At 40.0% G+C, this 12113-nt stretch overlaps 1 protein-coding gene across 1 annotated transcript in view; it reads right to left on the bottom strand.

Moving 5' to 3' along the window:
• The window catches only part of COL1A2 (collagen type I alpha 2 chain), a 36154-nt gene that overhangs the window by 8791 nt on the left and 15250 nt on the right, over positions 1-12113 (bottom strand). The window contains exons 20-38 of the mRNA XM_003982764.6: positions 11703-11756; positions 11432-11539; positions 11035-11088; positions 10847-10945; positions 9890-9943; positions 9326-9424; positions 8881-8934; positions 8362-8415; positions 8156-8209; positions 7828-7881; positions 6806-6850; positions 5511-5609; positions 4010-4117; positions 3305-3358; positions 2288-2341; positions 1538-1591; positions 1387-1440; positions 1183-1290; positions 770-823 (exon numbers count right to left, since the gene is read on the bottom strand). Coding sequence (XP_003982813.1) covers positions 770-823; positions 1183-1290; positions 1387-1440; positions 1538-1591; positions 2288-2341; positions 3305-3358; positions 4010-4117; positions 5511-5609; positions 6806-6850; positions 7828-7881; positions 8156-8209; positions 8362-8415; positions 8881-8934; positions 9326-9424; positions 9890-9943; positions 10847-10945; positions 11035-11088; positions 11432-11539; positions 11703-11756 — 1314 coding nt within the window. The remainder of the gene's footprint in view (positions 1-769; positions 824-1182; positions 1291-1386; positions 1441-1537; positions 1592-2287; positions 2342-3304; positions 3359-4009; positions 4118-5510; positions 5610-6805; positions 6851-7827; positions 7882-8155; positions 8210-8361; positions 8416-8880; positions 8935-9325; positions 9425-9889; positions 9944-10846; positions 10946-11034; positions 11089-11431; positions 11540-11702; positions 11757-12113) is intronic.

The following is a 12113-nucleotide window of genomic DNA, read 5'->3' as shown; positions in this document are numbered from 1 at the left end:
TTCATGCTCTGTCTCTCTCTGTCTCAAAAATAAATAAAAACGGTAAAAAAAAAAATTTAAAAAAAAACAAGAACCCCAAAGACCTTCCATCTCTACACAGCTTTCCGACCAGCGTGCCCCAATTGCAACATCCATATTTTGCATTAAGGCTCTGATGGTCCTTTTTGAAATGCTAGTATGTAACCTGATGGTTTTAAGAACAAGAAGACACCATGCCATTATTACACACTGATGTGCATACGTTAATAAATGTCTTAACCACTTGGCTGGGTGCAAAAGAAGTGGACACTGGATAAGTAATTTTGTTTACACAGGAAGGTACAACAAAAGACCATGAGTATTAATTGCTGTCCAGCAAGAGCAGGAAGGAGTCAGTGCAGTTCATTCCTTGGGAGGTCTGGGTCTTTAAGGAGTCTGCATAACAGCACTGGGTGCCAAGAGAAAGGGCATGGTCAGGCAGGAGAAGGGGAGCATCGTCAAAAGGATAAAGAGAAATATTTTTACCCATTTCACAATTCAACAACCTGGCATTAACTTTGGTTATTGCCTCAGGTGAGGGGTAGCAACATACACTACACTGAGCTCCAGTTGGGATTAAGTTAATATCCCTTGGCCTGACTATCACTTCAACACCAGAATATCTTCAGATAAAGTTAACTTGAATTTCAAGAGTCTCCTTATTATAGTCCAAAATTAACCAAAAATCTCCAAAGTTTCAAGGTTTTCATAGATTCTAAAGAAAGAAATGTCTTCCATTATAAATACTCACAGGAGGGCCACCATCACCACGACTGCCAGCAGGACCAGGGGGACCATTTGGACCCTAAATGGAAATTGACAAAAAAAGATGGGGTCAAATCACAAAAGAGTTCTTCTACATGTTGCTTTTTTATTCAAAGGTATCATTCCTATATCTATTAGAAGCAAATCCCGAAATCAAAAATGATAATCTGTGTCATAAGATAAATGTCCTTTTTTCAGTGTTACCACCCTCATGGGGTTACCAAAGAAGTAAGATGAGACAATATTTATGAAATTTCTATAAATTATAAAGCAGTATGCAAATGCTAACTCTTACATTCCTGGTGTAGTTACAGTAGGCACTTGATTGATATAGGTTGAATGATAAGATTTCAAGGGTAACTACACAGGCTGTGTTGACCACCAATGAATTCAACTTACGGATGGGCCAGCAGATCCAACAGGGCCCGTGGGACCAACGGGGCCATTTTCACCCTTGGGCCCTTTGGTTCCTCTCTCTCCTTTAGCACCAGGTTGACCAGCAGCACCCTGTTAGAAAGGAATAGTTGGAGTTCAGGCATTCCAGCTCACTCTACTTGCCAGTTTGGGATGTTTTGGGGTTAACCGTCATTATGTGATACTCACAGCAGGACCAGCAAATCCGTTGGGGCCAGCGGGACCAACCTCACCACGTTCACCCTAGGTGGGAGAAGGGATTGAAGAATTTCGTAGCAGTATTAGATTCGTTCATGTCTAAAGGTGATGAGTGTCCAAAATGACCCAGGTTTCTACTTACAGGGCTACCACGAGGACCAGCAGGACCAGCAGGACCGGCAGGACCAGCTTCACCCTTTAATGGAACCAAAGATGAACTCGTTAATGTGCTCAAAGAGGAGGTGGGGGGGAGGGAACAGCGGTAGACAATGGGCTCTTGTCAGGGTTTGCAGTCACATCAGAAGAGAAAACTAATGCTCATCTCAGACAGTAAAATAAAATGGATTCTTACTGTGCTTACTGTTGTATTCATTTTGGGGGCTGAAGTGGTATTGGTCATACACTTGCAAAAACACTATAAATCAGTGCCCACAATACTAGGAGGAGGACATTTTAATTTTTAGATGGACACTGAGCTGATCTATTTGCTGCAATCTGTGCAATACAATAAATAAGGTCTATTTTAAGTAGACTGTTCGATGTGAAATGGGCACACTATGTATTTTATTGATTTTTTACAATTGAAGGCTTTGAGAAGGCTCAGTGCATTAGGATATTGTTAATGGGCAACAGGGAAAGTCTTTAAAACAAATGATAGGGATTAAAGTATAGATCAGACAGCTAGCACATCTATACGAAGGGAAAGAGAACTTTAAACACACAGCATTTGTTTCCTGCTGCCCCATCACAACAGATAGGTTTTTAAATAAGTAGGCTTTATACCAAGTCATAAAAATGAATTGCTGGGGCTCCCTGGGGCTGGGGCAGGCAGGAAATTTTAGATACTGCTGTTGGCTCAGAGAGTTGCAACTCCGTGAAAATGTGTGCTTACCCGGTCACCAGTGGCTCCAGCAGGACCAGGTGCACCTACAGCACCAGGAGCACCCTAATACCAAAAGGAAATGAGTCTTATTAATAACACCCCCAGTTTCAAAAGTGACCCTTGCCATTCCCCCTTGCTGTGCTTATACAGTGACTGAACACTTTCACCGCACACTCTGGATGGACATCGAGAAGGCTTTTGATGCATTTCAGTTCTAATTATCAAAACTATTAGAAGCGGCTCTCAGGAGGAAAGTACCCCAGTGATAAAGGTTATAGAAATGTGTCAGTCAGGGGCAGGTTAGGAATTGGGGAGATCTGAACTCTTTGCTCTTGTCAAATTCCCTAGAGAGCAGCAAATGAGTAGCCTTGTTTGAGACCACTAGGACTGTGTGACTCAGAGAAAGGACCATTATCAATGTGCCAGAGTGAGTTATCAGCTCTGAGGGAGGTGAGAAGAAGGACCGAGGTAGCTGACAGCCTGGAAGAACCATGTTGCCAATGCTCTGGTAGGGTTATTATACCTTTACGGGATTATCTTTGGCATCACCAGGGCAGTAACAGGTAATCGTTGGGACTGCTCTTCAGGTGATAAATTCTTAGGACATACATTTGAATAAATGGGACCTTGTTAGAGGTTTTGGCTTTTTAAAATGTAAGAGTTATCGTTTTGTTTTGTTTTGTTTTTCTAAAGCCCTATAATAATTTGAACAGTCACTTGAAATTCTATTTAACCTAGAGCTTTTGGTTTATAGTTTGTACTTCGTATAGTTAACACTAAGGAAGTTAAGAAATTCACGTTTTGATTTTCAAAGGGATAAGTTCTGTTGAATCTTTCTTTGGGGACATGTAAAATGATATTACTATTCAGAGATCCAGGAAGGAAAGGAATACTCTTTCACTAAACCTGGATACTTCTGTCAGTTCTATTTTGGAAAACTGCCGACCTCAAATCGAGTGAAATGTAAAAATAAAATAAAACAAAATACCAATCTAAGCACAAACAAACAAACAAAATTCTACTCACACGGGCACCATCTCTGCCTGGGTTACCAATTTCACCTCTGAGACCAGTTTCACCCTGAAAGTATAAAGCAAGAGTAGCTTTTCGTTTTCCAACCAAATTTTTGAAGCAAAATTAACCTGAAGTGTTTATACCTTCAGTCGCTTACATTTTTAATAATGTCTTGATTCCCTACTATTCTATAGAATGTTGAATGAGGAAAAAAAATTAAGGAAAAAATAATTCAAGGCCCTCTCCAGATTATTGTTAAATATTCTTTTCTAATTTCCATACACCCTCCTGAAGCATAATCAAGCAAGGTACAAATTCATGTGGACAGAATTATAAGGCAACATCACAATGGGCTTCAGTGTCTGATCACTCTTATGGCATAACTAATGCAGCAGCACGGTTGACAGCTGTTCAATATAGCTTCTTCCCATTAATTAGGGCAGGATGAGGCATTATTGTTAGTGGCATTAAAATGAGCCTCATGTATTACTCAACACCATCTGTTTGCGTGAAATTCCATGGTAGCAAGGAATTTTGCCAGATTAGTGAGTTTAGAAATGCGTAGGTGCTAGGTGGCAGAGGGAAATGCGTATTGATAGATATCAAAATGCTACCAGACCACCTACCAAGAATTGTAAAAAACTGGGCAACCCTGTGCAGCCTTCTTTGCTAGAGTTCATCAACAACATGTCTTAGGGTCCAACACTGAGAGGGTACCTTTTCTCCCTTGCCTCCAGGTATGCCGGCAGCACCCCTCTCTCCTGGGAGTCCACTGGGACCAGATGGACCAGCAGTGCCTGGAGCACCAAGCACACCAGGTTCACCCTTGAATCAAACACATGTGAAATCAATTATTTCAGTGGCAAAAGAAGAAAATGAAGACTCGAACTCTTGAAGGATTCCAATTTAAACATTTAATAGATAGCATTCTTGCCAGTTTAGAGACACAAAGGAGGGCTGTTGAAAGGAGGGAGAATCTAACAGAGGGAGATGCTATTAATGACACCGTGGCTAAAGAGAAGAGAAGTGGGAGTGGGTGGCTGTGATTTTTCTATAACCCGCTCCTAGTCCTCTTCAGGCAGGCAGGCATAGAGAAGAAGAGGGCAGGACAATAGGATGCAGAGAGTGAAAAATGTTTGCCCACAAACATTTTTCAAGGATAAGTCTCTCAGCCCACACAGGAAATAGGGAAAGAAACCTCATCAACTGGGGAGATGTTTACATTTTAATCTCCTTAAGAGCAGGAACTATAGCTTCCACTTTATATAAAAACCCTACAATTCCACATACTTAAAACCTATCGACTAACTTCTAAGATAAAAGTCTTTGGAAGTACTACCTCACCAAACCATATTTTCTTTCTTGTTTCCTCTCTCCCTCTTTCCTTTTTATTTTTTCCAATATCCTTCCACATACCAAAATAGCTTTTTGCAGCTAATCCTTACATTTTTTTCCCCTTAAAGGTAGAAATCAGGAGTAATATGAGTTGCCTTTCTTTATTGTGGTTCATCTGTTTTTCAGAAGTGTGTAATTCTATCTATTTTAAAATCTAAACCACAGATTCTGTTTTGAAATACAAGTTGCCAGGCTTATGTTTTGGGGATGAATATATTGGCCCCTTAATTTTTACCTCTTCTGTTATTAAAATTTAGACTACCTTTTGAAATTTTACTCTCTGAAGTAGCATGGTAAGAAGGTGAAACTTTGTTCTCTAAAAACACTGTCCAAAATTATATGATGTTTCTAGATTAAAATCAAAGTAGAGGGGCGCCTGGGTGGCTCAGTCGGGTAAGTGTCTGACTCTTGATTTCGGCTCAGGTCATGATCTCATGGTTCGTGAGATCAAGCCCCACGTCAGGCTCCGCACTGACGGCATGGAGCCTGCTTAGGATTCTCTCTCTCCAGTTTGCATGCGCACTCTCTCTCTCAAAATAAAACTAAAAAAAAAAACAAAAAAACCCAAACAACCCAAAGTACAAACAGTTTGGTGAGACAAGAGTAAACCCATACTAACTCATTTACGTATGTAGAACACTGGGATTTCCCTTCTTTTGGAATAATTCAGGCCCGCTAGAATCAGATTGTCATTTGCTGTGATGGAAATCAACACAGAATTGGAAATAAAAACTCTGAAAAACAATTCATTTACTATTGTGAATGATCTAGCTACTCTAGAATATAGTGGGCCCAAGCAGCAATATGGGACACAAAATTTTACCTTGTTTCCATCAGGCCCAGGGGGTCCAGAAGGACCTCGGCTTCCAATAGGACCAGAAGGACCAGCAGCACCACTTTCACCAGGGGGCCCACGCTCCCCCTGTTAAAAAAAAAGAAAAGAAAAAAGAAAAGAAAAGAAAAGAAAAGAAAAGAAGAGAAAAGAAAAGAAAAGACAAATATAAGTGTTGCACTGTTCAGCACTTTCAGAGATACCATTTTTCACATCAGAGTTCATAGATTTTTAGCTTTTGAATCCTGGTCCATTAACAAATTATAGTTATTTTTCCTTAATTTCTCTGGTAGTAAAATGAACGAATGGGATGAGATAATCTCTAAAGTCTCATTCAGCTTTAGTGTTTTGTGGCTGTAACCCCGGAATGTTTTTCTTCTAGAGTACAACATTCAACCTTTGGAAGTCATTCTTTTTTTTTTTTTTTTTTTTTTTTTTTTTTTGTAATAGGTCCACAGATAAAAACAGACATCAGTTATGCTTGGTATTCATTGGGAAAGACTGTGCCATTTTAAATGAAGAGCAATGCTAGGTGTAAATAAGATGAGATATTGTCATGTCTATGCTCCCTTTTTATAACCTTATGCAATAGTGATGTAACAATTATAATATTAACAGGATGTATATGTATATATGTGTGTGTGTGTGTGTGCATGTGTCTACCTACCTTTCTAAATATCTCTCAATTGTATGTAAATATCACCATAACATGGTGGTATTCCATGGCCCAGAATATTTAACATGTACACAGTCCACATTGCACCTGTTTCAAAGACCTTTTTTATAACTATGGTTTTATGATACTAAATTTGGTAACTGACCATATAATAGGATACTTGTGGGGCAAAGTGATCATTCCAGTTTTTCCAATGACTACAGACAAACCAAATCTATTTATTTTTTTTTATAAGAGCAGATTCATGATTTCGGCATTAGAGTTTGAGCATCAACATGCATTGCAAAAACTGACTTCAAATCTTAGTAAGACATTACTTTTTCTTGTTTGTCATAAATATATCATACTTGTATATATAAGTTACTGAATATAATACATATATTAGCTCATTTATGTTTGTTATAACTGTGGTTTTTGGCTAAGAAATACGAATAATTAAATTAAAATTTTCGATTTAATTTACAAATCAAACATTCTCTACAGATTATGTTTAACTACAGAAGAGTCTCAGAACCTATTGCAAGGTCATCAATAGCTTTCAAAAGAAAGCACTACTTGTTTTACAAACACATCACCAGAAGTTTATGAAAGTTAATTAAATAACACTTACTCTTGGGCCAGCAGGACCAGGGAGACCAAATTCACCAGGGAGACCCTAGGCAAAACATGATAATAAATAAATCATGAAGTGTACGTATGTTCTTGAAATCCACTTATGATTATATTTAGGTAATTTCAACATAGCGGCATAAAGCCACGAAGCTCTACCTCCCTGAGTGTACAAGTACAGGGCTATTAGGAATAAGAGAAATTTGTTGTATACGGACAGGTACAAAAAGTGAGAATTCCACTGATATCAAAGATACTTCTATGCTAGAAGCTGGTACCAACAAATTTAAGCTTTCCATTACTTAGTTTATTGCTTTTAAAAAAATGACAAAACAGACTATCTCATTTGATATGATAAATAATGATGAACAGTATCAGACATTGCTTATTTTTAGTTATATAACAGACTGCTTTCTTAATAGAAATGATCATATTCTGCACATTACCTAGTTAATTGTATACCCAAGTGTATCTCCTTTATTACTGACCAGCTGTCTCCTTAATGTGCCCCACTGTTGACAAAGGAGACCAGGCCACAGAATGTAACTGAATTGAGGCACATTCATCACAATTACCAGAGAAAATGACTCAGAATTCATGCCCTGATTGTGGCTAGCAGTGTCATGTCTGAATGCCAAGAAAAATATTAAACGCAATTTTTCAGGGTCTAGTTTGATGGAAAATCAGCGCATTTACTTTTTTGCTATGGGAAAGGAAATAATTTGCATGTTAACGTTATCATGAACAATACAAAAAGTAAGGCTATTAAATGGAATGTTCATTGGTACATTTTACTTCCATAATGCAGTGTTTCATTCAGTCTTTAAAACGAAGGATTCATTATTCCAACAAAAATGAGTAAATTGGTTTAGTCTCTCCAAAGTACCCAGGTAGGCAGAACACTATCATTAACATGTGAAATAAGAAGGTTCTTTTTGCCTATTATAATCGCACTGCAGGAGGGCATTACAAGGGGGAAAAGTCCCAACTTCAGGTAAGTCTACTAGCACTTGTTTTACTCACCCTTTCTCCTGGTTTGCCAACTTCACCAGCTGTACCTGCAGGGCCAGGCAGACCCTAGGAAAAAACAAACAAACAAGCCACAAATCTCAATCTTGCGGCACATTCACAGGATGCTAATAATTGGGTTTTTCTGGATACTGATAGCGACATGATCACCAACTATTGCGTGTTATTACAGCATTACACGAAAGTTTGCCTTGAAAAGGTGAATTTTCATTTAACTTTACAGTTCTGAAATCAGGTTCTGTGTGGTGGGGCGAGTGCTATGGTGATTTGTAGCTGGATAGTCTGACCAGAGGCAGTATTCTGTATGTTTTAATTGACTTACCTGGAAGCCTGGAGGACCAGCGGGACCCTGTTCACCTTTTCCACCTTGGACACCCTGAAAGTGATAGGCAAGATAGCATGAATAGAGGTGTATGCCACCACTGCTGTCTACCTATAGAACTCTTGGACTGGAAAAATGAGATGGTCATTTTGCAGGACTGGATTTGTTGTAGGGCAGCAAAGAACAAGAATGGAAGAAATACTCACTTGTGGTCCAGGGGGTCCCTGAGCACCATTGTTTCCGTCAGGACCTGGAGCACCCTGGAAAGTTTCACAGAGAGGCTCAGAATTACCAGTGAGACAGTTTAAGAAGCCTCAAAGCCTCACGCATTACTTCTTCAAAGCTTATCATCTTAGAATGACTCATCGTGGGTCCCCTGCCCAAGTACTAACTTTTGAAATGGCTTGTGGGAAGTCCACGGATGGAGGGCAATTTATGAAGGCCAGAGAATGCTACTAGCATATGCATAGCTCTTTAACCATAAAATAAATAAAAATCAAGTGCATCCATAAGTATTTTTGACCTAGTATACATTCTGATTCATTACAGCTCACTGCTTTGTAAGTGCAGTTAAAAAAAAAAAAAGACATTTTTTGATGGTAAAAGGATCCTTGGGGATGCCATTTTGAAAAGAAAATGCCAGAATTATATCAGGTGGCCTCAAAGGATGTGTGTTTCCTAAGCGGGTACTATGTGGGCAGCTACAGGCAGAAGTTGGCACCTACCCGAGCACCGGCAAGACCAGCATGACCTTTATCACCATTTTTGCCTGGATCACCCTATAACAAACATGAAAAAAGTACAACATTTAATGTCAAATTAACCATGATAATTTTGAAATGTTAATTTCTTGCTTGATTGTTTTCTAAGGTTCCTAGTCTTTGAATTCTGTTAGCTGGGGCGTGATCCATCTTCTTGCAAGTCCAAGTACAATAAGGTCCACCTGTGTTTGCAGAGGCATAGACTCAGGAGATAGGTTTCCATCAGGTGTGCAGTGACATATTGGAGATCAATTATTAATGTGGTAAGTGGCTTGCTGTTTTCTTGTGTTGAAAGGGACCTCCCCCTGACCCCCTTGAGGTAGAGTGGACTGAGGGCAGGAGAGAAAATAGAGTTTTGGTGAAATGTGGCAAAGAAGTGCCGAGGGAGAAGAGAGTGTGGCGTTCTTACAGTGGGGCCTTTGGGGCCAGGGAATCCGATGTTGCCAGGCTCTCCTCTTGCTCCAGCTGGGCCAATTGGTCCAGGCCGGCCATCAATGCCAGGGAGGCCCTGAAAGCAGAGTTTATTTAAAGTTCATTCGGCATCAACAGGGCCTCACAACCTCAAACTTGTGATGCTGCCATGGGATGCAACAGAATCATTTTCTGAATGCAAACAGCTTCCTGGTATAAAGTGTCAATAAATTATGAATCTATTTTCCTTTTCTAAATAGGATGTCAGTACACACACGGCCAAGTCAATCTCATATGTACACCATTCCTGCTTTCCCCTCCCTTCCCGTACCCCTGTCACCCTCTTCAATTTTCCCTGCCATGTTTTTCTCTTTCCTTCTCTCCTTTCAGTCCTGCGTTCATTTGGACTCCATAATTACAATCTATTACTTTGCATTCCCAGATGATGTATGTGGCTGATATTTATTTTCTGTGTGTTCATGTATAAAGAAGCCACAGAATAGACTTGATAAGGGTGCAATAAGTGTCCTTGAAAATATAATGGAAAATGAGCAGTTCTTACCATGGGACCTTCTTTGCCAGCTGGGCCAACATTTCCAGGGGCACCAGGAAAACCCTATAAAATAAATGAGGATGCTTTCATGTTGGCACTTTAACGCACATACTCAAGGCTCCAATTCATTAAAATCTCACAAAAGCATTTTCCCCCTGGCTTCTTGTTTGTTGCCTAGGGTAAATCACTGGAAGGTATGGAAAGAGCTCTGAAATCTTTCTTCTTTCTATCTTTTATGCCTTTCCTTTTATTGGATTTTAGTGCAAGTGATTCATTTACAGATATCTCAAGAAAGTGTTAAGCACCATACTATAGGGGCAAAACGTATCATGTTATTTACCTCATAACAGAAAAACAAATACTTTTAGTCAGCAATTTTCAAAGTGGATTTTTTATTGCTATATTTGGTGTCTTTATTACTTGTTTATGGTACAATTACAGATGATATTCATCCATAAGAGATAATGGAGGCAAAAAAATCACTCTATTGCTATGGATTAGAGTGTCTACGAATCTAAAGGTCATTTCTCTGTGGCTAGTGTGATGCTGAATACATTACAGCATTTTGTGATTGCTGGAAAAATGATTTCACTTATGAATCTAATACACTGATAATGTATAGTCCTAATACGTTTCATGAACACCTTATATAAAACTCACAAATTGAGATACAAGATTCATGCTGATAGGAGAACCAACCTAATTTGGATATATTAAAATCAATCTATTTTTCCAAAACCTCCTGGCCATTGTATCGAGCAGTAAATAAGAAATTTACGAGCTAACCAAATTCGTAAAAGTATCTCTGGGTGTTGATAAAGTTACGTTAAAAAGGCAACCATCAGCAAATCTACTAGCAGATTTATGTTTGATGATTTTTCTATTGTCGTCTTCTGATATTAATCATCCCTTTAAAAAAGGAAACGGTGCCAGGTGTGACTCACTCAGAATCTTTCTGAAACTTACTCGGGGTCCCATGAGGCCGGGCTCTCCAGGGCGACCAGCATCTCCATTGGGGCCTCGGACACCAGCAGGGCCAGTAGCACCACGGGGGCCAGGAGGGCCCTGTTCAACAGAAGGGGGAGAGAAGGGTGCTCAGGCGGGGGACACACCCACCGAATTCTCTCCCTGGGAGTGAGGAATGGACAGCTTACCATAACACCGGCTCTGCCATCAGCTCCAGGGAGACCACGAGAACCAGGACTTCCCTGTGAAAGGGTACATGAAACAGCAAGAGTCAGAGAAAATCCTAGAATCCAACAGGGCAGTGTTCACAGAAATATGGCATGCATGCGAGAAACTGTGATGCCCTTAAGGGAGAGAGACCAACACAGGCCAAGCCAAAAAATTTCACCCGAACCCCAGAGGGATGTGTGCAGGAGACATTCTACAACAGTAGGTCAATCCTGTTCCCAGACCAGACTGAGTCACTGATCTAGAAAAGCAGATGGAGAGCAGATGCTTCCTTAGTCATTCTGACCAATTTCCAATGAAAGGGTGTTCTAGCCCTCTGGTTGGTGTGCCTGGGTGTCAAGAGCATCTGGAACCTACTCTCAGCCCAGGAGGCCCAGAGGGGCCAGCGGATCCAGCTTCACCATTGGGGCCTCTCTTTCCTTCTTCACCACTGGGACCAGGAGGACCTTGAGGACCAGCAGAGCCCTGTTTCATGGAAAAAGCACAAGAGGAGGGAGTAGAAAAAAAATCATTTTTATGTCAAATCCACCCAGAGAAAAAATAATAACTTTTTAAAAAAAGCAGAAGTATTACTTTTTGGATTGAAAAAGTAACAAACCCATCAAATTGTAATTATAGAACTACTTACGGGCTCACCCTTGTTGCCACTCTCTCCTTTGGAACCAGCTGGACCAGGTTCACCCTAGGGTTCATTACAAAACAGTGGTCAAATGACAAACATTTGTCACAACTCTTTTACAGACAAGCATCTTGGAATGTTCACGGATCAAGGTAAAGAGAAGTTCAGGTTCTGTAAGAAATGTGCCCAATTCATATTGGAACAGCTCATAGGGGAATGGCTTAGTTGAAAGGACAAGGCTGATAATAGAAATGTACCTCACTGACCTTTGGGTAATGTTCTAGGATAGCGGGAGGGTGTGTGTGTGTGTGTGACAGAGAGAGAGAGAGACAGATGGACATACAGAACATACATGTACATGCACTCATAGAAGAAATGCAAACTAAAAATGCTAAGAAAAGGAAACATAAAAACGATAAA

The sequence above is a fragment of the Felis catus genome, chromosome A2 (assembly GCF_018350175.1).
Source record: "Felis catus isolate Fca126 chromosome A2, F.catus_Fca126_mat1.0, whole genome shotgun sequence".
Classification (NCBI taxonomy): Eukaryota; Metazoa; Chordata; class Mammalia; order Carnivora; family Felidae; genus Felis; species Felis catus.
Note: the sequence above shows the minus strand (reverse complement) of the source record. Positions and strands in the feature narration are given on the sequence as shown.